At 49.3% G+C, this 25,175-nt stretch overlaps 1 protein-coding gene across 6 annotated transcripts in view; it reads left to right on the top strand.

Annotated features, from left to right (window-relative positions):
* Positions 1-25,175, top strand: part of LOC111070845 (twitchin) — a 52,319-nt gene that overhangs the window by 26,041 nt on the left and 1,103 nt on the right. For 5 of the 6 annotated variants that reach the window (XM_022361813.2, XM_022361814.2, XM_022361812.2 and 2 more), the window contains 18 exons: positions 24-723; positions 831-1,184; positions 1,602-3,314; positions 4,079-4,978; positions 5,051-5,814; positions 5,952-6,087; positions 6,304-7,194; positions 7,298-9,970; positions 10,071-10,352; positions 10,419-10,718; positions 10,790-20,260; positions 20,354-21,332; positions 21,389-21,730; positions 21,790-22,832; positions 23,510-23,566; positions 24,381-24,475; positions 24,573-24,714; positions 24,788-25,090. In XM_022361813.2, the coding sequence (XP_022217505.2) occupies positions 24-723; positions 831-1,184; positions 1,602-3,314; positions 4,079-4,978; positions 5,051-5,814; positions 5,952-6,087; positions 6,304-7,194; positions 7,298-9,970; positions 10,071-10,352; positions 10,419-10,718; positions 10,790-20,260; positions 20,354-21,332; positions 21,389-21,730; positions 21,790-22,832; positions 23,510-23,566; positions 24,381-24,475; positions 24,573-24,714; positions 24,788-25,090 (21,145 nt within the window). The remainder of the gene's footprint in view (positions 1-23; positions 724-830; positions 1,185-1,601; positions 3,315-4,078; positions 4,979-5,050; positions 5,815-5,951; positions 6,088-6,303; positions 7,195-7,297; positions 9,971-10,070; positions 10,353-10,418; positions 10,719-10,789; positions 20,261-20,353; positions 21,333-21,388; positions 21,731-21,789; positions 22,833-23,509; positions 23,567-24,380; positions 24,476-24,572; positions 24,715-24,787; positions 25,091-25,175) is intronic. The other variant, XM_022361815.2, reaches the window with a different exon arrangement.

Raw genomic sequence — 25,175 nt, 5'->3', positions numbered from 1 at the left:
CCAAATGTTCCCCCAAATTGTAGGAGGTGTTTACGGGCAGCAAGTTTAAGTTCAAGCAGGAAAATGACACGTACCAGCTGATAATCACGCAGCCAAAAGTGGAAGACACTGGAAAGTACACGATCGAAATTGGAGGTGTTTCCAGCACGGCCTTCTTGAATGTCGAAGAAGCCGATCCCACATACACGTTCACGAAGCCCCTCAAGAAGAAACAAGAGGGCTTCACACAGCATGAAACCACTCTGGAGTGTTCTGTCAGCAGCAGCATGGCCAATGTGCATTGGTTCAAGGACAACACGAAGATCGAGTCGGATGATCCTCGCTTCCTAATATCCAAGGACATAAACGGCAACCTCAAGTTTATCATCAAAGACTCGCTACTGGAGGACTCTGGCCAATACCGGTGCCAGTTGGACAAGCAGCCCGACAAGACTGAGTGCACTCTGAAGGTCGTCGAGTACCCCTACAAGTTTGTCAAGGTTTTGAAATCTCAGCAGTGCATCGAGAAGGATACCGTGACACTGGCCTGTGAAATCGACGATGCTCAAGGAGACGTCCAATGGTTCCGCAACGATGAGGAAATAAAGCCCGACAAGCGCATGCAAATAGTAAAGGACGGCCGGAAGCGCAAGTTAGTCATCAAGGACTGCAAAGTCACTGATGCCGGCCAATTCAAATGTACTACGAATGCGGACAAGACCGAGGCGGAAATCATTATTAATTGTAGGTGCACTTGTGTGCGAAAATCACTATACATATACGTATACGTATACGTATACTTACTCGTATCTGTGCGGCCATGCTTATTGTGTTGCCGTTTTCTATTCCAGACCAAAATCGTTTCAATAAGAAACTTAAGGACACGGATGCCGTGGAACGGGAGAAGCTAGTGCTCGATGTGGAGCTGCAGGACCAGACGGCGCCCTGCGACTGGAAATTCAACGGGGAACCAATAGTACCCAGCGAACACATTGAGATCAAGAATTTAGGTGGCGGCAAGCATCAGCTCATTTTTAATGGCCTGGACCTGTCCGATGAGGGCGAAATCACCTGCGAATCTGGACAACTCACTTCCAAGTGCAAGCTGTCTGTGCGAAAGGGAGAGAGCAGACCGAACATTGACTGCCCGGATGAGTTTGCCGGACCCATTAGTGCCCCTGTAGTCGTAGAAGTACCATTCAAAGGTAGGCTGACATTACCCTGTCCCCTCTGATGTGACGCTTACGAGTATATATTTCACTTGGGTCGAGTTGATCCGTTCTAGTGGAGCCATTGGGCACAGCACACCGCCTTTGTGCATAGATCCTTTGTGTATATATATCCGTCCAGGCTCTAGGGCATAGCGCCTCGAAGAGGCTATAAATATTCTGTGTGAATATTCATCATCCGGATGAGGAGCTGTCCGTTTGTCCGTTTGTCTGTTTTCATGACATTAATTGGTCAACTAGCATATCACAACGACCGTGTTCCTTACTGGTTCTCTTCTCTTGTTTTGTTTTGTTTTGTTTTATGTTGTTTCGTTTTGTGTTTTAATTGCTTAAGCCAGGACTGAACTCTAAAACAACTTGTATCTTATTATTTCTTCCCTCGCCACAATGTAGTCAGCGGTACAAAGCAATCCCCAGTGGAGGCAAAATTGTTCAAGGACGGTAAGCCCTTGCCTGTAAAGGATGTGGAAGTCGCTGTGACCGATGACAAAGTCACGTTCAAGATTAAGAAGCCTTCCAGGGACCTGTCAGGGCCGTACCAAATTAAGATTTCCAATGGTCAAGGTGAAGACACGAAGGACGTGCAAATCACCTGCCAGGACGTGCCGCAGCCACCGCTGAATGTCGATGTTACTGATGTGTATCAGACGTCGTGTGTTGTGAACTTCTCGCCACCCGAAGATGATGGGGGCACTCCAATATCAAAATATGTGATCGAACGGCAGGACTTGAGTAAGAAGCAAGGTTGGGAGCCTGTCGCTGAAGTGTTACCTGGTGAACCGTGCAAAAAGAAGATCGATGACTTGGTTCCAAAGAAGCAGTACAGATTCCGGATTCGTGCTGTAAACAAGATTGGCCCGTCAGACCCAGCCACATTCAAGAACACCATACTCGCAAAGGATCCATGGGACGAGCCTGGGAAGCCCAAGGCAGTGGATCTCACCGACTGGGATAGGGATCATGCTGATCTCAAGTGGGAGGCACCAGACAGCGATGGTGGCGACCCCATCACTGCGTACATTGTCGAGTATAAGGAAAAGTTCTCAAACGATTGGGTTGCCGGCAAGGAGGTAGACGGCGATGCCAGAGCCGCAACCGTGGATGGCCTCAAGGAGGGTCAACAGTACGAATTCCGAGTCCGTGCTGTTAATCGGGCAGGACCTGGTGAGCCCAGCGACAAGACTAAATCCATAATTGCCAAGTGCCGTTTCGTCAAGCCGTTCCTGGTGGGGGATGGTCTCAAGAACATAACTGTGAAGAAAGGGCAAACCGTTCGCTTTGACATCAAGTACGATGGTGAGCCGGAGCCAACAGCGAGCTGGCTAAAGGAAACTGACAGCCTCAAGTTCGACAATCAGCGAATTTGCCTTGAGCAGCTGGAAAGAAATTCCTCAATTACCATCAAGAAGTCCGTGCGCAAGGATACAGGAAAATACAAACTGGTGCTGACAAACAGCTCCGGCACTATTGAGTCCGAGGCCCAAGTTATAGTTCTGGACCGACCACTGGCCCCGGGAGGTCCCTTTGAGCCGGACGAGGTTAGGGCTAACCATATCAAAATGAAATGGAAGCGTCCCCAAGACGACGGTGGCTGTGAGATCACGGGCTATGCATTGGAACGGATGGACGAAGAGACAGGACGCTGGATACCTGCTGGCGAAGTGGGGCCAGACGAGACCTCCTTTGACTTCAAGGGACTCACTCCCAACAAGAAATATAAGTTCCGCGTCAAAGCCATTAATAAGGAAGGCGAGTCAGAGCCCCTCGAGACAAGCGACGCGATCGAGGCCAAGAATCCGTACGACCCGCCGAGTCCTCCCAGCCAGCCGGTTATCGATGACTACGACAACAAGAGCGTATTGCTCAAATGGAAGAGACCCCCATCTGATGGTGGCCGACCCATCACTCACTATGTCGTCGAAATCAAAGACAAGTTCTCACCCACATGGTGCGAGGTGGCGAAAACTGAAGACTCCACTCCGGAATGCCAGGTGGAGGGCCTCAAGGAGAAAATGGTCTACCAGTTCAGAGTTCGTGCAGTGAACAAGGCTGGTCCCTCCGAGCCATCGCAGCCCACTGACAATCACCTTTGCAAGCACAGAAACCGTAAGTCATGCCTTTCCGTCCGTATGCCTTAGACTAGATACTTACCCAATCCCCCTGAAGCACACTCTGATCCACAGTTCCAGCTTTGGCTTAACATTCAGCAAGCAGAAACATATTTACACAAATGTACTGCATATGTGCCCATATGCCCTTAATTAACGTATTTTGCTTCCAGCTCACACAATTACATGCCATTCATACCCGACCCGTTTTAAGCATCGTAATCATAATCTAATTCGCTTTTGTCCATTTAGCTTTTGCCAAGTTAGGGAGGGAGTAAGCGAGAACTAACATTCACAGAAACAGAGTAACCTCGAGGCAGGGTCGAGGCAGCTGACCCCTCCCCCTGGATCCCACCTGGGTAGGGTAGGGTAGGGTAGGGTAGGGTAGGGTAGGGTAGGGTAGGGTAGGGTAGGGTACGCCCTACGCCCTTGGAGACATCCCACAGGCAGCTTTTGATGTATGATTAGGGCACTTCTAGGAAAATTTAAGACTAATAGTTAGTGAGTGGGCTACTCAGTAGCTAGCGCTAGCTAGCGGCAAAGCTTCCTTTGAACATTGTACATTTCCCGCACTGGAAGATCAAATCAGATGGCAGATCATAGCAATCATAGCAATCGCACAGCAAACCGCACCAGCTTCACTGACAACGCTTTAACTGCAATGCCTCATAGTACGAGTGTGTAAGCATCCCTCTAATGTTGTGCAGTGGAAATGAAACTAATACTCGCTGCGAACGTATCTGTATCTCCGTTCAACTACAGTCAAGCCGAAGATTGATAGGTCTACGTTCAAGCGCGTAACTGTCAAGAGTGGGCGCACCCATAAGTGGGCAGTGGACGTCAGTGGAGAGCCGGTGCCCGAGCTGCACTGGAGCTGGAGGGACGATATCCCGCTGACGAATGGGGATCGGATCAAGATAGAAAATGTCGACTATCACACAGACTTCGTCATCAGCAATGCACTGCGCAAGGACAGTGGCTTCTACACTCTGAAAGCAGAAAATCGCAATGGCGTGGACCGCGAGACCGTTGAATTGGTTGTGCTAGGAAAGCCGAGCTCTCCGAAGGGACCGCTCGCCGTTAGTGACGTGACAGCAACGGGCTGCACACTGCAGTGGAAGAAGCCAGAGGACGATGGAGGAGTTCCCATCAAGGAGTACGTGGTGGAGAAAATGGACACAGCCACGGGCAAATGGGTCCGGGTTGGGCGATCGCCAGGTGAAAAAGAGCCCCCCAGCTTCGATGTAACTGGGCTGAATCCCGGGTCAGAGTATATGTTCCGCGTTTCTGCTGTCAACGAAGAAGGTGAATCCGAGCCGCTGACCACTTTGGTCGGCGTCGTGGCAAAAGATCCCTTCGACGAGCCCAACAAGCCGGGCACTCCCGTGGTTACCGACTATGACAATCAGAGTGTAAGCCTCAAGTGGACTCCGCCAAACAATGATGGAGGTGCCCCAATCCAGAAATACATAATTGAAAAGAAAGATAAAAATAAGCCCGAGTGGGAGAAGGCTCTGGAAATACCAGGGGACCAATTGGAAGCTACAGTCGCCGGTCTCCAGGAGTATGGAGAATACCAGTTCCGTATTGTGGCTGTTAACAAAGCCGGACCGTCCCCACCATCAGACGCCAGTGTGCCGCAGATTGTGAAGTATAAAAAATGTAAGTCAATGTATCACCCATTGACGGCTATGAATAATCCATTTGTGCTTCGTTCTTTGTTCCTTGTTCCAGTGAAACCGCGCATCGATCGAACCAACCTGAAGCCCTTGCTGGTTCGTGCGGGCAAACCCATCAAGTATGATGTCAATGTTCGCGGTGAACCTGCGCCAACAATAACATGGTACCAAAACGACACCGAGCTCAAGCCAACGGAACTGCCCAGCAATAGCGAAATTAAAAACATACCCTACAACACGAAAATTTCCATTATTGACACACTCAGAAAGCATACTGGCATCTACAAGATCCGTGCCGTCAATGAGCACGGCGAGGATGAGGCCACAGTTGAAGTGAACATTCTTGGTCCGCCGGGCAAGCCAAAGGGCCCATTGGACGTGAAGGACGTCACTAAAGACAGTTGCAAGCTCAAATGGAAGAAACCTGAGGACGATGGTGGCAAACCCATCACGGCCTACCAAGTGGAAAAGTTCGATAAGAAGCAGGGCCGTTGGGTACCTGTGGGTCGAACCTCTGGCAATGATACCGAATTTGATGTCAAGGGTCTTCAAGAAGGCCATGAGTATCAGTTTCGGGTCAAGGCCATTAATGAGGAAGGGGAATCGGAACCCCTGGAGACCGATGGCAGCATTTTGGCAAAGAACCCATACGATGCTGCCAGCAAGCCAGGTACCCCCAAAATCGATGACTACAACGAGCACATGGTCAAGTTGAAGTGGGAGCCCCCCAAAGACGACGGCGGTGCTCCGATTGTTGGCTACGTGATCGAGAAGAAAGATAAGTTCTCCCCCATTTGGGATGAAGTACTCACCACCAATGTAAGTAATATGATTGGCACTAGAACCAGACCCAGACCCAGAACCAGAGCCACAATATGCATCCTATTAAGCTAACTATAATTGACAGCATTCTAACGATTTCATGATTATTTTGATTATTTTGTGCATTCTTTAAGACACCCGCACCTGAAGCAACCGTCGAAGGCCTCACCGAAGGCAATGTGTATCAGTTCCGTGTTCGAGCGATCAACAAAGCTGGTCCCAGCGAGCCCAGCGAGGCAACAGAGCCCCATTTGGCCAAGCCAAGGAACCGTAAGACGCTTTTTACAGCTGCGACCAAAATTGGAAAACTAACTCTGTTGCACAGCTTCAAAATATCTGTCTCCCAACTACGCTAATGTTAAGCCAAAGGCACACAATGTGTTGTCTTCGCACAAACAGCTTTATTTTATTCATTGATAGACAGACACACTTTGATATTCCATGCCATGCACCCATTTATATTTATTTGTAATGTGTAATTTCTAGTCAAGCCATCCATTAACCGCGAGAAAATGAAGCCCATCAAGGTTCGAGCGGGCCAAGCAGTTAAGTTCGATGTGGATGTCAAGGGGGAGCCAGCACCTGCTCTGACATGGATCTTCAAGGAGAAGGACTTGACTCCCAGCGGTCAAGTGCGGCTGGACAACGAAGACTATAATACTAAGCTCACCCTATTGGATACATCTCGCAAAGAGAGCGGCGTGTATAAGCTGCGTGCTGAGAACGTAAACGGCGTCGACGAGGCTGAGGTGGAGGTAATAGTCCTGGACAAGCCCTCTAGGCCCGAAGGCCCCTTGGAGGTCTCAGACATTCATAAGGAAGGCTGCAAACTTAAATGGAAGAAGCCCAAAGACGACGGGGGCGTACCCATTACAGGCTATGTGGTGGAAAAGATGGATACCGCAACGGGCAAATGGGTGCCGGCTGGATCGGTGGATCCTGAGAAGACAGATATTGACATAAAGGGCTTAGATCCAAACCACCGATATCAGTTCAGAGTGAAGGCAGTGAATGAAGAGGGCGAGTCTGAACCGCTTGAAACCGACTCGGCTATCACTGCAAAGAATCCATACGATGTGTCAGCCCCACCTGGACTACCGGAGCTCGAGGACTGGGATGAGCATCACGTTAAGCTAAAATGGGAGCGCCCAATTCGAGATGGAGGCTCTCCCATTACTGGCTACATAGTGGAAGTTATGGACAAGGACTCTGGAGAGTTTGTTAAGGCCCTCGAAACAGATGGTCCGATTTGCAAGGGCGTCGTTAAGAAATTGGAAGAGGGGCAGCAGTACAAGTTCCGTGTTCGTGCCGTCAACAAAGCCGGCCCATCCGATCCATCTGAGCAAACCAATTGGCATACAGCCAAACCCCGATTCTGTAAGTTTTTGCAGTCTCTCACGCATATGCACTGTAGATAGTAATCTATATCTAATCTAATCTAATCCAATCTTATCTCTAATTCTCTATATTTGCGAAACAGTGAAACCGCACATTGACCGCACAAATCTGAAACCTGTAATTGTGAAGGCTGGCCTATCGATCAGCTTAGACATCAACGTGAAGGGAGAGCCCGCGCCGAAGGTGGAGTGGCTCTTCAATGGAGCTCCGTTGGTCAGCGACGAGGAGGGCGTCAAGATTGATAACATTGACTACAACACCAAGTTCTTTGTGATGCGCGCCAAGCGACCACAAAGCGGAAAGTACACAGTTAAAGCTTCCAACGAGGTCGGCGAGGATGAAGCTGAGCTGGAGGTGACGGTGCTGGGCAAGCCAGGAAAGCCGAAGGGTCCCTTGCAAGTCAACGATATAACCAAGCACAGTTGCAAGCTCAAATGGGAGAAGCCGGAGGATGACGGCGGTGCGCCGATTGACTACTATGAGATAGAGAAGCTCGATCCGCACACTGGCCAGTGGCTGCCCTGCGGAAAGAGCACAGAGCCCGAGGCGAAGGTGATTGGCCTTCACGAAGGAAAGCCATACAAGTTCCGCGTTAGGGCTGTCAATAAGGAAGGAGAGTCTGAGGACTTGGAAACGGAAAAGCCGATTATTGCCAAGAACCCGTTCGACGAGCCAGACAAGCCCGGCAGGCCAGAGCCCACTAACTGGGACAAAGATTTTGTGGACTTGGCCTGGGACGCGCCCAAGAGCGACGGCGGCGCGCCAATCCAGAAATACATTATTCAAATGCGGGACAAGTCGGGACGGGCTTGGGTAGATGCCGGCACAGTTCCTGGTGACAAGACACAGGGCACCGTGACGGGCGTTGAAGAGGGCCACGAGTACGAGTTTCGCATTGTGGCAGTCAACAGGGCGGGACCGAGCGACCCCAGTGATGTATCCAAATCCGTGGTGGCCAAGCCGCGCTTCCTGAAGCCGCATATCGATCGAAAGAACCTGCAAAAGAAAATCATGCGCAGCGGACAAATGTTGCACATGGACGCTGCAGTGAAGGCAGAGCCCCCCGCCAAAATTACATGGACATACAATGGAGCGGAAGTCAAATCTGGCGACACAATCAAAATCGAAAACGAGGAATACAAGACCACCTTTATTATGCCAAAGGTGCGGCGGGCTGATCGCGGAACGTACGTTGTGACAGCCAAAAACGACTCGGGCACCGACACAGTTGAAGTGGAGCTGGAGGTGCTGTGCAAGCCCAGCAAGCCGAAGGGTCCTTTAGCCGTCTCCGACGTAACTGCCGAGAGCGTTCACCTGAAATGGGACAAGCCCGAAGATGATGGAGGGGAGCCCATTGAGCATTATGTTGTTGAACGCATGGACACGGAGACAGGCCGATGGGTGCCAGTGCTCACAACCAAATCGCCAGAAGCCGACGTCTCAGGCCTTACAGAAGGCAAGGAGTACCTTTTCCGCGTGAAAGCTGTCAATAGTGAAGGGGAGTCGGAGCCCCTAGTAACAGACACACCGACCACAGCTAAAAATCCATTTGACGCAGCTGACACCCCCGGCAAGCCTCAGATCGCCGACTGGTCTTCCAACCATTGCGATCTTAAGTGGAGGGCACCAGACGATGATGGCGGGGCCCCAGTCACTGGCTACATTGTAGAAAAGAAGGACAACAATACCGGCAAGTGGCAAAAGGTGCTGGAAACAAATACGCCCGACTGCAAGGCACGCGTAAATGACCTCATCGAAGGCAACAAATACCAATTCAGAGTTAAAGCCGTCAACAAGGCAGGCCAAAGCAAACCTTCTGAGCCGTCGGACCAAATGACCGCAAAGGATCGATTTGCTCCACCCAAAATTGACAGAACCAATATCAAGGACATCACCATTAAAGCAGGCCAACACATTCGGTACGACATCAAGGTATCCGGAGAGCCACCAGCGACCAAGACCTGGTTCCATAATAAGGCTCGCCTGGAGAACGACGACAGCGACTACAATATTGACATGGAGTCGTATCGGACCAAGCTGGCTGTGCCGTTTGCCAAGCGATTACATACGGGAAAATACACGATTAAAGCCGAGAACGAGTCTGGCCACGACGAAGCTTCATTTGAGGTCACTGTGCTGGACAAGCCCGGTGCTCCAGAGGGGCCACTGCGCGTGACTGATGTGCACAAGGAGGGCTGCAAACTGAAGTGGAATGCTCCGCTTGATGATGGTGGTCTGCCCATAGAGCACTATGTGGTGGAGAAAATGGACGTGGAGACTGGACGCTGGATGCCATCTGGTCGCTTCAAGGAGCCCTTCGCTGAGCTGAATAACTTGGAGCCTGGACACGAGTACAAGTTCCGGGTGCTTGCTGTAAATACTGAGGGCGAGTCCGAGCCACTGCTTGGGGAGCAATCTATTATTGCGAAGAATCCATTTGACGAGCCTGGCAAGCCCGGCACTCCAGAGGCAGTGGACTGGGATAAGGATCACGTAGACTTGGTATGGCGCCCACCGCTCAACGATGGTGGCTCACCCGTCACCAGCTACGTCGTTGAAAAACGCGAAAAGGGCACCGACAAGTGGATCAAGGGAGCTGAGGTAACTGCTCCAGCCTTCGGGGACGAATGCAAGGCGACAGTGCCCAACCTCAATGAAAACTGCGAGTATGAGTTCCGGGTCAAAGCCGTCAATGCGGCCGGGCCCGGTGAACCGTCTGACACCAGCAAGACCATCATCACAAAGCCAAGAAAATGTAAGTAGTTTCTCATTCATAACCCACTGAATTACTTTAACATTTCAATGCCTTGGATTATTTTTATCTATGTCCTATGTCCTATGTCAATGTTAAACAGTGGCGCCCAAGATTGACGGTAGAAACATTCGGACTTACAACGTCAAGGCTGGTGAGCCCATCTTTTTGGACATTAACGTGTCCGGAGAGCCGGCACCTGAGGTTACTTGGACTCAAAACAACAAGTCTGTGCAGTCGACAACAGCTAGCCGTATAGAGAATGTGCCGTACAACACCAAATACATCAACAACAACCCAGAACGAAAGGATACCGGACTCTATAAGATTACTGCTCACAACCTTTATGGGCAGGACCAGGTGGAGTTCCAAATAAATATTATAAGTAAGTTCTTGCAGGGACTCGAAAAATGATTGAAACTAAAACACTCCTTGTGTCTTTGACCATTAGCTAAGCCTGGCAAACCCGAAGGCCCCTTGGAAGTATCAGACATACACAAGGATGGCTGTAAGCTAAAATGGAAGAAGCCAAAGGATGACGGGGGCGAGCCAATAGAGAGCTATTTAGTTGAAAAGTTCGATCCAGACACGGGCATTTGGCTGCCTGTGGGCAAGTCTGATGTGCCAGAGTTTACAGTCGATGGCCTGGTGCCTGGCCACGAGTATAAGTTCCGAGTGAAGGCCGTTAATAAGGAGGGAGAGTCTGAACCGCTTGAGACTTTGGGCTCAATTATTGCTAAAGATCCATTCAGTAAGTACTAAAAGCACCCTCTTCTCAAAGCAATTGATTTAAAAACAAAACAAAAAACCATTGTCCCCCAGCTGCACCATCGAAGCCCGGAGCACCAGAACCCACCGACTGGACTGCGAACAAAGTGGACCTTGCCTGGCCAGAGCCAGCCAGTGACGGAGGATCGCCCATTACTGGGTACATAGTTGAGGTGAAGGACAAGTACAGTCCGCTGTGGGAAAAGGCGCTGGAAACAGACTCCCCAGCCCCATTGGCCACTGTGAACGGACTCATCGAAGGAAACGAGTACCAGTTCCGAGTTATTGCTCTGAACAAAGGTGGCCAGTCGGAGCCGTCTGATGCAAGCAAAACGTTCATTGCCAAGCCCCGCTATCTGGCGCCCAAGATAGACCGCAGGAATCTGCGCGATGTAGTCATATCAGCTGGAACAGCTCTCAAATTAGATGCGAACATTATCGGGGAACCGGCTCCCAAGGTCGAGTGGAAGTTTTCAAACTATCCATTGCATTCTGGGAAGAATGCCACTATCGAGTCGCCCGACTACTACACCAAACTGGTTATCCGACCAACTGAACGGGCTGATTCGGGAGAATACTTGGTCACTGCGACGAACAGCTCGGGCAAGGATAGTGTGCTCATAAATGTTGTCATCACTGACAAGCCCACTCCGCCAAACGGACCTCTTCAAATTTCCGACGTACACAAGGAAGGATGCCACCTCAAATGGAAGCGCCCAAGCGATGATGGCGGAACTCCAATAGAGTACTTCCAGATTGACAAGTTGGATCCGGAAACTGGTTGCTGGATTCCTTGCAGTCGCTCAACTGAGCCACAAGCGGATGTTACTGGCCTCACGCCTGGCAACGAGTACAAGTTCCGAGTGTCTGCTGTTAACTCAGAGGGAGAGTCGCAGCCGCTGGTGGGTGAGGAATCGATTATTGCCAAGAATCCATTCGACGAGCCTGGCAAGCCGGAGAACTTGAGGGCCACCGACTGGGACAAAGACCACATTGACTTGGCCTGGACTGCGCCGCTTTCTGATGGCGGATCGCCCATCACCGGGTACTTAATCGAGAAGAAAGATAAATACGGACAATGGGAGAAAACGCTGGAAGTACCAGCAGACCAATGCAAGGCCACTGTTCCTGACCTCATCGAAGGCCAAGCCTACGAGTTCAGAGTTAGCGCTGTTAATGCTGCAGGGCCCGGAGACCCCTCGGACGCCACACCCCCCATTGTTGCAAAGTCACGGAACAAGCCACCCGTCATTGACCGATCGAACCTTATTGAAGTGCGTATTAAGGCTGGACAGGCATTCACATTTGACTGCAAGGTCTCTGGAGAGCCAGCACCCAAGACCAAATGGCTGCTCAAGAAAAAGGAAGTCAGCACGAAGGAAAACGTTAAGGTGTCCCATGTGGACTACAACACCAAGCTGAAAGTCACCAGTGCCACACGGTCCGACTCGGGCCTGTATACCGTATTTGCGGAGAATGTGAACGGTGAGGACAGTGCTGACGTCAAGGTGACTGTGATCGACAAGCCCTCGCCGCCCAATGGACCCCTTAAAGTGGATGATGTTCATGCGGAAGGTTGCACACTGCATTGGAATCCACCTGATGACGATGGTGGCCAGCCAATAGACAGCTACTTGGTGGAAAAACTCGATGAAGTGACTGGACGTTGGGTGCCAGCCGGAGAGACGGACGGGCCAAGCACCAGCTTCAAAGTCAAGGGCCTAACACCAGGACATAAGTATAAGTTCCGAGTACGGGCCAAAAATCGTCAAGGAACCTCAGATCCGCTCACAACACCTCATGCAACTGAAGCCAAGAACCCCTACGATGAACCTACAAAGCCTGGCACACCCACAATCAAGGACTTCGACAAGGATTTCGTTGACTTGGAATGGGCCAGACCAGAAAGCGATGGCGGCTCTCCCATCAGTGGGTACGTCATCGAAAAGCGTGACAAGTATGCACCCGACTGGGAGAAGTGTGCGGAGGTCAGCGGCGACGTGCCCAACGGTCACGTTCCCGACTTAATTGAGGGCGTTAAATACGAGTTCCGTGTTCGGGCTGTGAACAAAGCAGGCCCAGGCGTTCCGAGCGATGCCACCGAGCCACATGTGGCACGCCCCAAGAACCTGGCACCGAAAATAGATCGCAACTTTATGTCAGATATCAAGATCAAGGCTGGAAATGTGTTCGAATTCGATGTACCAGTCATCGGTGAGCCGATTCCCAGCAAAGAATGGACTCATGAAGACAGCATGGTCATAAACACAGACAGAGTAAAGATATCGAACAATGACGAGCGCACAAAGCTGCGTATTCTGGATGCCAAGCGAGCCGACTCCGGTGCCTACACATTGGTGGCACGAAATGCGAATGGCGTTGATAGGCACACCGTTAAAGTCACCGTACTGGACGTGCCTGGTACGCCCGATGGTCCGTTGCGTCCTGACGAAGTTACCAAGAACTCAATAGGCTTGCGCTGGAGGCCCCCCAAGGACGACGGAGGCTCTGAGATCACGCATTACATTGTTGAGAAAATGGACAACGAGGCAATGCGGTGGGTACCAGTCGGAGAATGCGCAGGCACTGAAATCCGTGCCGATAATCTGATCGAAAATCATGACTACAGCTTTAGGGTCCGTGCTGTTAATAAGCAGGGCCAATCGCAACCATTGGGAACTATCCAGCCGATAACAGCTAAGGATCCATACTCACATCCAGACAAGCCCGGGCAGCCGCAGGCTGTAGATTGGGGCAAAGACTTTGTCGACCTGGAGTGGGCCGCACCAAAGCGGGACGGCGGATCGCCTATTATATCGTACACTGTGGAAAAAAGACCCAAGTTTGGCCAGTGGGAGCGTGCTGCAGTGGTTCCTGGCGATGAGCGGAAGGCCCATATACCCGACTTGACCGATGGTGGGGAATACGAGTTCCGCGTTGTTGCAGTTAACCGCGGTGGTCCGAGCGATCCGTCCGATCCTTCCAGCACGGTAACTTGCAAGCCCCGCTTCTTGGCCCCACACTTCGACAAGTCCCTTTTGCATGACATCACAGTTCATGCTGGCAAACGTTTGGGCTGGACTCTGCCCATAGAAGCTTCGCCGAAGCCATCTATTCAATGGTTGTATAACGGCAAGGAAATCGGTCCGAAATCACGTGGCGAGTCGAATCTCTTCCAAAACGAACTCACTTTTGAAATTCCTTCGGCCCTGCGAAGTGACGAAGGCCGCTATACACTAATACTGAAGAACGAGCACGGCTCATTTGATGCATCGGCGCACGCCACTGTTTTGGATAGGCCGTCGCCCCCCAAGGGACCTCTGGATATTTCAAAGATAAGCCGGGATGGCTGCCATTTGGGCTGGCATGTTCCAGACGATGATGGCGGCTCACCGATATTGCATTATATTATCGAAAAAATGGACCTCTCTCGCGGCACCTGGTCTGATGCCGGCATGAGCACACATCCGGTCCATGACCTAACTCGACTCATTCACCGTAAGGAGTATTTGTTCCGCGTGAAGGCAGTCAATGCAATCGGCGAGTCAGAGCCACTGGAGGCTTCCAAGAGTATTGTTGCCAAGAACGAATTTGATGAACCCGATGCGCCTGGTAAGCCAAATATCACTGATTGGGATCGGGACCACGTCGATTTGCAATGGGCTGCGCCAAAGGCAGATGGCGGAGCACCTCTGACGGAATACATTATACAGAAGAAGGAAAAGGGCAGTCCCTACTGGACGAACGTTCTGCACGTTCCGCCCAACAAAAATACCGCCACTGTACCCGAGTTGACTGAGGGACAAGAGTATGAGTTCAGGGTGATTGCTGTTAACCAAGCCGGACAGTCGGAGCCCTCGGAGCCGTCCGACATGATTATGGCGAAGCCTCGCTACTTGCCACCGAAAATAATAACACCACTCCACGAGGTGCGCATTAAAGCTGGGCTCATATTCCATGTGGACATCGATTTCATTGGCGAACCAGCTCCAGAGGCAATTTGGACACTTAACAACAATCCACTGAAGTCCAATGACAGATCGACAATCACATCGATCGGCCACCACACTGTTGTGCATACCGTTAATTGTAAGCGCTCAGACTCGGGAGTCTACCATTTACTCCTGCGTAATGATTCCGGCATCGATGAAGGAAGCTTTGAACTTATTGTGCTGGACCGTCCCGGACCGCCGGACGGTCCAATGGAGTACGAGGAAATAACGGCGAATTCGGTAACCATATCGTGGAAGCCGCCAAAGGACAACGGCGGCTCTGAGATATCGGCATATGTTATAGAGAAACGAGACCTCACCCACGGTGGCGGCTGGGTGCCAGCTGTTAATTATGTAAATGCAAAATACAACCATGCAGTTGTGCCCAGACTATTGGAGGGTACCAAGTACGAGTTCAGGGTGATGGCTGAGAACCTTCAGGGACGGTCTGATCCATTGAACTGCGAGCAGCCCGTCGTGGCCAAGAACCAGTACACAGTGCCAGGCGTGCCTGGCAAGCCGGAGCTTGCCGACAGCGACAAAGATCACATTTCGATCAAATGGAAGCAGCCAATCAGCAATGGGGGATCTCCCATACTGGGCTACGACATTGAGCGACGAGACGTTAACACAGGCCGATGGATTAAAATAAATGGCGAGCCAGTGCCGACCACCGAATACAATGACGATAGAGTCACGCCAAACCACCAATATCAATACAGAATATCGGCTGTTAATGCGGCTGGCAACAGCAAGCTCTCAGAGCCATCAGCCACCTTCGATGCCCGCCCGATGAGGGAGAAGCCGAGGTTGCATCTGGACGGATTGGTGGGCAGACGGGTTAAGGTGCGCGCTGGGGAGCCTGTTAATATAAATATACCAATATCCGGCGCTCCAACGCCTACCATTGAATGGAAGCGCAGTGACATTAAAATACCCGAGGGCAAACGAGTCTCCTACGAGACGAATTCTGAGCGCACCATTTTCCGCATTGACGATTCAAACCGGCAAGATGCAGGCAAATATACAGTGACAGCAGCCAACGAGTTCGGAAAGGACTCGGCAGACATTGAGATTATTGTCGTGGACAAGCCTGCGCCCCCAGAGGGACCGTTGAGCTACGCAGAGATAGCACCGGACCACATCAGCCTGCAGTGGAACCCGCCGAAGGACGACGGTGGCAGTGAAATAACTGGATATGTTATCGAATTCACCGAGTTCGGCGTTGACGACTGGAAGCCGGTGCCAGGCTACTGCCCCAAGTCGAGCTATACCGTGAAGGGACTCACCGAAGGCAAGAAATACGTGTTCCGTGTTAGGGCTGAAAATATTTATGGTGTATCCGACGCACTCGACGGAAAGCCTGTCATAGCGAAGTCTCCATTTGACCCACCAGGCGCACCATCGCAACCAACCATTGCAGCCTATTCACCAAACTCGGCCAGCTTGGAATGGCATCCCCCAGACTACTGTGGCGGCAAGCCAATAACAGGATATGTTGTCGAGCGCCGAGAGCGCGGTGGTGAATGGATAAAATGTAACAATTACCCAACACCAAACACCAGCTATACAGTGCCAGACCTGCGGGAAGGAGCTCGTTACGAATTCCGGGTGACCGCGGTAAATGAAGCAGGTCCTGGTCAGCCATCCAAGCCATCCGATTCCATGACGGCCGAGCTTCAGCGCTATCGCCCAGATGCACCTGAGCCACCAAAGCCAGACCGCATTACCAGGGATAGTGTCACGTTGTCTTGGAGGCCACCGCGCAACGATGGAAAGTCAAGAATTAAGGGATATTACGTTGAAGTGCGACCAAAGAACTCAAAGGACTGGGTCCCAGTCAACGACACAGCCATAAACTCCACCGTGTACACAGTGCCAAACCTGAAGGAAGGGGAGGAATACTCGTTCCGCATTATTGCTGAGAACGATGTTGGTCGTTCGAATCCATCCAAGCCCTCCCAGCCAATTACAATCGAAGAACAGCCGAACAAGCCATGCATGGACTTGGGAGGAGTGCGCGATATAATTTGCAGAGCCGGAGATGATTTCAGCATTCATGTGCCGTATGTGGCTTTCCCCAAGCCCACTGCCTTTTGGTATTCTAACGATAGCGTCGTGGATGACGACAATCGTGTGCACCAGCATCTGACTGACGATGCAGCGTCCTTTGTGGTGAAAAACTCAAAGCGCTCTGACTCGGGCCAGTACCGACTTCAATTGAAAAATCCGTCCGGCTTTGATACGGCCACCTGTAATGTAAGGGTTCTGGATAGGCCGAGTCCGCCAATCAACCTGCGCGCAGACGAGTTTGCCGGAGACGCACTGACGTTGTACTGGAATCCACCCAAGGACGATGGCGGCTCACCCGTGCAGAACTATATTATTGAGAAAAAGGAAGCTCGCTCCTCTACATGGACCAAAGTTAGCAGCTTCTGCACAGTTCCATTTGTTCGTGTGAGAAACCTAACCATCAACAAGGAGTACGACTTCCGCGTAATAGCCGAGAATAAGTATGGACAGTCTGATCCAGCCAGTACCTCAGAGCCCATACGTGCCAGGCATCCGTTTGATGTTCCAAACGCTCCTGGAATACCACGCGGCATCGATTCAACAGAGGACAGCATTACGATCGCGTGGGCGAAACCAAAACACGATGGAGGTTCTCCCATCACTGGATACGTCATTGAGAAGCGTCTGCTGAGCGAGGACAAGTGGACCAAGGCGGTTCACGCGCTGTGCCCAGATCTAACCTGCAAGATACCCAACTTAATTGAAAATGCAGAATATGAGTTTAGGGTGGCTGCTGTCAATGCAGCCGGGCAATCGGTCTTCAGTGCTTCCAGCGACCTCATCTACTGCCGCCGACCACCTCACGCTCCCAAGATCACGTCTGACTTATCGATTCGCGATATGACAGTTATTGCAGGAGAAGAGTTCCACATCACTGTACCGTATCATGCCAACCCCCGGCCAACCCCATCGTGGAACATAAATGGTGTCGATGTGGTGCCGGACGAACGAATTCGATTTGACACCGATGACTATACCTCAGTATACTACAATAAATCGGCGAAGCGATCGGAGACTGGCTCGTACACAGTTACCCTGAATAACACGAAAGGTTCCGACACCGCCACATGCCATGTCACAGTCGTAGATAGACCAGGACCACCTCAAGGCCCGTTGAATGCCTACGATATTACTCCGGACACATGTACCCTGGCTTGGAAAACACCACTTGACGATGGTGGCTCACCAATCACGAACTATGTGGTTGAGAAACTGGACGCCAGTGGTACATGGGTGAAGGTGAGCAGTTTCGTACGCAATACGCACTACGATGTCATGGGTCTTGAACCGCATCACAAGTACGACTTCCGTGTCAGAGCAGAGAACCAATATGGTTTGTCTGACCCACTCGACATGCCCAATTCCATTGTGGCCAAGCACCAATTTACAGTACCAGACGAGCCTGGACAGCCCAAGGTGATCGACTGGGATTCTGGAAATGTCACACTGATCTGGACTCGTCCAGCCAGCGATGGTGGCTCCCGTATTCAAGGATATCAGATTGAGTACCGGGACATCCTCAATGACTCCTCCTGGAATACATACGAGTATCTGATTAAGGACTCCAAATATCAATTGTATAACCTTACCAATGGCAGCGAGTATGAGTTCCGCATCAGGGCCAAGAATGCTGCTGGTCTGAGCAAGCCTTCCCCGCCGTCGCTGAGGTTCAAGCTCAAGGGAAAATTCAATGTTCCATCGCCACCAGGAACCCCGCAAGTCACTAGAGTCGGTAAGAACTATGTCGACCTTAAGTGGGAGAAGCCCGTAAGTGACGGCGGCTCCCGCATTACCGGATATATCATTGAACGAAGGGATATTGGTGGCGCGGTGTGGGTAAAGTGCAATGACTACAATGTCCTAGACACCGAATACACGGTCATCAACTTAATTGAGATGGGCGACTATGAGTTCCGCATCTTTGCTGTGAACGCAGCCGGTCGCTCGGAGTCCAGTTTATGCACAATGCCAATCAGAGTGTGTGAAGTCTTGGGTGGCGAAAAGCCGGACTGGATCACACGATTGCAGGACAGAATCGCTCCGTGTGGAAAAGACTATACACTGCAGTGTGCCGCTTCTGGCAAGCCCACTCCCGCGGCCAGATGGCTGCGAAATGGCAAGGAAATTCAGATGGGCGGCGGCCGGATCACATGCGATAGCAAGGACGGTGTGTTCCGCCTGCATATATCCAATGTGCAAGCCGGAGACGATGGCGACTATACATGTGAAGCGATCAATTCACTTGGATTTGTTCACACATCAGGCTACCTGAAAATCGGATCTCCCCCGATCATCAACAGGTGTCCCAGCGAGCTGTACCTACCAGAAGGAGACAATACGAAAATAAAGGTCTATTATTCTGGCGATCAGCCGCTAGCTGTGAAGATCACGAGGAACAACGAAGTTATTTCAGACAACTTAGATGAATCACACTTCAAGTTTACCCTGTTCGACGATTACGTTGCGATCTTCATTCGCGACATTGTGAAGAGTGACGCAGGCCTATACCAAATTGAATTCTCCAACGATTCCGGAAGTGCAACCGGACAGTTTGATGTACGCATCACTGGCCTGCCGTCGGCTCCCACAGGTCCAATGGGGGTGTCCCACATCAACAAACACTCGTGCACTCTGGCCTGGCGAGCGCCCTCCTACGATGGTGGTCTGAGAGTGACTCATTATGTGGTCGAGAGGAAGGATGTGGCCTCCCCGCATTGGATAACAGTGTCCAGCAGCTGCAAAGACACGTCCTTTAATGTGCAGGGTTTGATTGAAAACCAAGAGTACATATTCCGCGTGATGGCTGTAAACGAGAACGGCATGGGTCCACCACTGGAAGGACTGAATCCCATCCGCGCAAAGGCCCCAATTGATCCTCCCTCGCCGCCAGGCATTCCTCAAATCACTGAGATTGGAGGTGATTTTGTGCATTTGGAATGGAGCAAACCGGAGTCGGATGGCGGTGCTCACATTCAAGGCTACTTGGTCGATAAACGAGAAGTTGGCAGCGACACATGGCAGCGTGTGAACGCCATCATCTGTGCTGCCAACCAAATAAACTGCCCCAATCTGATTGAAGGTCGTCAATATGAATTCCGAGTTTTCGCTCAGAATGTGGCAGGCCTATCGAAAGAATCGACCGCCTCCCAGGCTGTTAAGATCATTGATCCGAAGGCGGCTTCGCCTCCTTTGATTGTGAAACCGCTACGCGATGCCAATTGTATTCAAAACCACAATGCCCAATTCACATGCACGATAAGTGGCGTACCAAGACCGACCATAACCTGGTATAAGGGAGCCCGCGAGATAACCACTGGGGCCCGCTATCACATCTACTCAGAGGGTGACGATCACTACCTTCATATTAACGACATATTCGGAGAAGACGCTGATGAGTACGTCTGTCGTGCCGTCAACAAAGCCGGAGCAAAGTCAACTAGGGCCGCACTGGCAATTATGAGTAAGTATGAGAGTCCAATTCGAAGTGCATTCTCTGTTCAACGTACTCGTATACTCGTATACTCGTATTAAAACCACAACTATTCTTTTGCAGCTGCTCCGAAATTGAATGTTCCACCACGATTCAGGGACACTGCCTACTTCGATAAGGGCGAGAATGTTGTAATTAAAATACCATTCACTGGCTTCCCGAAGCCTCGCATTCATTGGGTGAGGGAAGGAGAGAACATTGAGTCTGGTGGTCATTACCATGTCGAGGTCAAGGAGAGGCACGCCGTTCTGACAATACGGGATGGATCACGACTGGACTCGGGACCATATAGGATAACGGCTGAAAATGAGCTTGGCTCAGATACTGCAATCATTCAAGTGCAAATCAGCGATCGTCCGGATCCTCCACGCTTCCCGCTAATCGAAAGCATTGGCACAGACTCCCTGTCTCTCAGCTGGAAATCGCCTGTCTGGGATGGAGGCAGTGATATAACAAACTATTTCGTTGAGCGCCGTGAGCATCCACTATCGTCGTGGATACGGGTAGGAAACACCCGCTTCACTTCAATGGCAGTCACGGGACTGACGCCTGGAAAAGAGTACGACTTCCGCATTTTTGCGGATAACGTCTATGGACGTTCTGAGCCATCAGACATTAGCACTTTGATTAAGACGAAGGAAGCCTTCAAAAAGAAAACGACAGAGCGCAAATGGGAGCTCGACGAGAATGGCAAGAAGATACGCGGCAAACCTGATGGCCCAATCAAGGATTATGACTCATACGTCTTTGATATTTACTCGAAATTCGTTCCACAACCAGTTGAAATTTCGCAGCAAAGTGTATACGATAAGTATGATATTCTCGAGGAAATTGGCACAGGGGCTTTCGGTGTGGTGCATCGATGCCGGGAACGAAGCACAGGGAACACTTTTGCCGCCAAATTCATTCCCGTGTCGCATGCTGTTGAGAAGGACCTTATTCGGCGGGAAATAGATATTATGAACCAGTTGCACCATCAAAAACTCATCAACCTACACGATGCATTCGAAGATGATGACGAAATGGTTCTTATATTGGAGTTGTAAGCAAACCAGCGTTGATTCACCTTCTACATTCTCTAATAATATCTTTTAATAGCTTATCTGGGGGCGAGCTTTTCGAGCGCATTACAGCTGAGGGCTATGTGATGACAGAAGCCGAGGTTATTAACTACATGAGACAGATTTGCGAAGGCATCAGGCACATGCACGAGAAGAACATTATACACTTGGACATCAAGCCTGAGAATATTATGTGCCAGACCCGCTCTAGCACAAATGTCAAGCTAATTGACTTCGGCTTGGCCACCCGATTGGATCCGAACGAAGTCGTTAAAATCACAACTGGAACCGCTGAGTTCGCTGCTCCGGAAATAGTTAACAGGGAACCTGTTGGTTTCTATACGGACATGTGGGCTACCGGAGTCTTGACCTATGTTCTGTAAGTATACTCGTATAGAGTATAATATTATAAATGGATTAAATATTTATTCCATTCAGATTGAGTGGACTCTCCCCATTCGCTGGAGACAACGATGTTCAAACACTTAAGAACGTGAAGTCCTGTGACTGGGACTTCGATGTTGAATCTTTCAGACACATATCTGAAGAAGGAAAAGACTTCATACGGAAGTTGCTCTTAGCTAACAAGGAAAAGCGAATGACGGCACACGAATGTCTTTTGCATCCTTGGCTCACTGGAGATCACAGCGGTTTGACGCAAAAGATTGCGCGCGATCGGTACCTAGCCTACCGCGAAAAGTTGAGGAAAAAATACGAAGACTTTGAAAAATATTTGTTGCCCATGGGCCGTCTATCAGAATATTCTTCTCTGAGAAAATTGCTAATGGAGAAATATAAAATTCACGATGCCGTTTTCGATCGGCGACAAGCAGCGCCGCGATTCGTCATTCGTCCGTCTTCCCAGTTTTGCTATGAGGGCCAGAGTGTAAAGTTCTACTGCCGATGCATTGCAACTGCCACACCCACACTCACCTGGTCACACAACAACATCGAACTGCGGCAGAGCGTGAAATTTATGAAACGCTACGTTGGGGACGACTACTATTTCATTATCAACCGTGTGAAATTAGATGACAGGGGAGAGTACATAGTACGTGCCGAGAACCACTATGGATCTAGGGAAGAGGTCGTTTTCCTGAATGTCCAACCACTGCCAAAAGAACAGCCCAGGTATCGAACGGAATCGACTCCGGTTCGCAGGCGTGAACCATTACCTTACACATTCTGGCAGGAGGAGTCCGAGTCGGCACCCAGTTTCACATTCCTTTTGCGGCCACGCGTCATGCAGGCCCGCGATACATGCAAGCTGCTTTGTTGTCTGAGTGGCAAGCCAGTACCAACCGTCAAGTGGTACAAGGACGGTCGCGAGCTTAGCAAATACGAATATGCAATGACCCACTCTGATGGAGTTGTCACCATGGAGATAATTGACTGCAAACCCTCCGATTCTGGCAAATACACCTGCAAAGCATCCAATTGCCATGGAACAGATGAAACCGAGTGCGTCGTTATCGTTGAAGGTAAATAAGTTCTCTAAGTCGAATCTCAAACATCTCGTACAGCAAGAATTGAAAAATCCCATGGAGACATTAAAACTTCTCAAAATACAAGATTAGAAATTAGTGAAAATTAGTACCCTTCTTACGAGTACAGTACATTGGAGCATTAGATCGCAGGGCCGAATCTCCAAATTCCCCTTGCAGATTTTGCGAAGAACGCGCTTGTATACGTAGCACAGTATGATGAGACAGATATAAAAGGAAATTTAATTGAATATATTTTCTTTTATATAAAGACCACAAAAATGCTCCGAAACCGAGCAGGAATCTATTTAGTGTTGGTGGACCATGAGGTTATTAATCTTATTATATTTATTTAAATTTGACCATATTAAACTCCCTTTTACGACCATTGTTTATGGCTAGTATTCAATCTCAATAATTAGAATGTTGAAATACATGTGTACGTTGTGTACGGATCTGCGGTGAAAAACCATCTGCAAGGGTGTAAGCGTTTAGATATCTTTATGGATATCTAGTCCCGATTTATGTACTTACATATAGTATGAATAATGTTCACAACTTACATTTTCAAAGTATTTTTTTTTTGTTTAATGGTGGGCTTTGTTGATTTATGCGCGCATATATTGTTACCAAAATTTGCCTTCTACTGTATTTTCTAATTTGAATCTTCTCAGGAGAATGGGTTACGCCTGAGCAGGCAGAGCTTGCCCACAATTTCCTTTACTCAGGAGGTAATTTATAATCAACTGAACTGAATATATACGTTTTTCCCTCAGCATGCATTTAATACTTACATATGTATCTTTGACATAGAACCAAGACAAAAGCAGTGTGTTCTTTTATGTGGAATAATACTCAATGAATAATACTCTCTACTCTCCCTATACATATTTACGTATATACACGTACATATGTATGTACATAGAAGTCCAGAATTGACTTAATCTATGCTACTTACACAATCAACACTAGTTAGCTCAGTAATTAATTTGTAGTTGGTTACTCGTAAGCTCTTGGCACAAAAATTATAAATTATATTATGCGTCTTACATATATTGCTGTGATGCTGGCCAAGGTTGAACCACAACGGGCAATCCAGCTAACGAGACTTTGTTCGGTTTACTTAAAAAAAATGTTAAAGTTTCTCAAATAATTAAGCAGATGGCTCGTCTTTATTAATCCCGAGAAAATTTAAATCGATTTCAAATATTTTTAGTAACAGTGAAAACCCTAACAGGTGTACGATATTTGAAGAGTTATCTTGACACTAAATCCTTCCCTTACCCAACATAACTGAACCTTATCCCATAATGTATTTACTCAAGCACCAACGATATCTCCAAGTTTTCGTATTTTTAGAGAAAAAACTTAACTTAGCCGTAAAGTTATTATGTAATAATGAGCGCTAGATCTAATTGTACCGTATCCAACTGATCACCCCTACCCAGAGTTCATTATGTTACAGCAAATTTACGTTGATTTCAACTCAATAATTCTGTATTAATATTTATTTGCATTTACTTAATTTTATAACGTTCCAAACAGATCGAAAGTATATAGAGCAGCCGATTAAGCCTGCCCCACCCCCAATTATAACTTCCCGCCAGTTTACTTCAACACAAAGCAAGTCGGAAACTAAGGTAAGTATTCCGATGGTCCACTAAAGCCAGAGCCATCTTTTCATAATAATATATATATATGCACCAGAATATATATGTGAAACTGGTTCAATTACAGGCTGACAGCACAACCACAACAAGCTCAACTAGTTCCTCAACCACACAGAATAGCATTTCAGGCAAAAAGAAATATGCGGCCAATAGCCTTCAGGCTCCCGGTAGCCCCTCCAGGTCACGTAGCGCCACCAAAGAGTTAATACGTACGTTTCAAATACATATAAAATAAATATTGTGGGCTGACTTATATTAATTTCGATCACAACTGTTAATTAGTTCCGCCCGATGATTCCTTAATGTGCAAGCCTGAGTTTACGAAGCCACTTCACGACTTAACTATTCGTGACGGTGAACAATTGGTGTTGACTTGCCACGTGAAAGGTGACCCAGAACCCCAGATTACGTGGTCCAAAAACGGAAAGTCCATTTCCTCGTCTGACATTATGGACTTGAAATACAAAAACGGCGTTGCAACTCTAACTATCAATGAAGTTTTTCCTGAAGACGAGGGAGTTTTCATTTGCACGGCTACAAACTCAATTAGCGCAGTGGAAACCAAATGCAAGCTAACCGTTAAACGTATGTAAATTCAATAGCTAACTCTGCTGTCTGGTTTTCGTTTTCGCTTACACAAAAATTAAATACAAATATTCTGGTTTCGGTA

The sequence above is a fragment of the Drosophila obscura genome, unplaced genomic scaffold, assembly GCF_018151105.1.
Source record: "Drosophila obscura isolate BZ-5 IFL unplaced genomic scaffold, ASM1815110v1 contig_187, whole genome shotgun sequence".
Taxonomy (NCBI): domain Eukaryota; kingdom Metazoa; phylum Arthropoda; class Insecta; order Diptera; family Drosophilidae; genus Drosophila; species Drosophila obscura.
The sequence above is the reverse complement of the archived record's forward strand: the minus strand, read 5'-3'. Positions and strand labels throughout refer to the sequence as shown.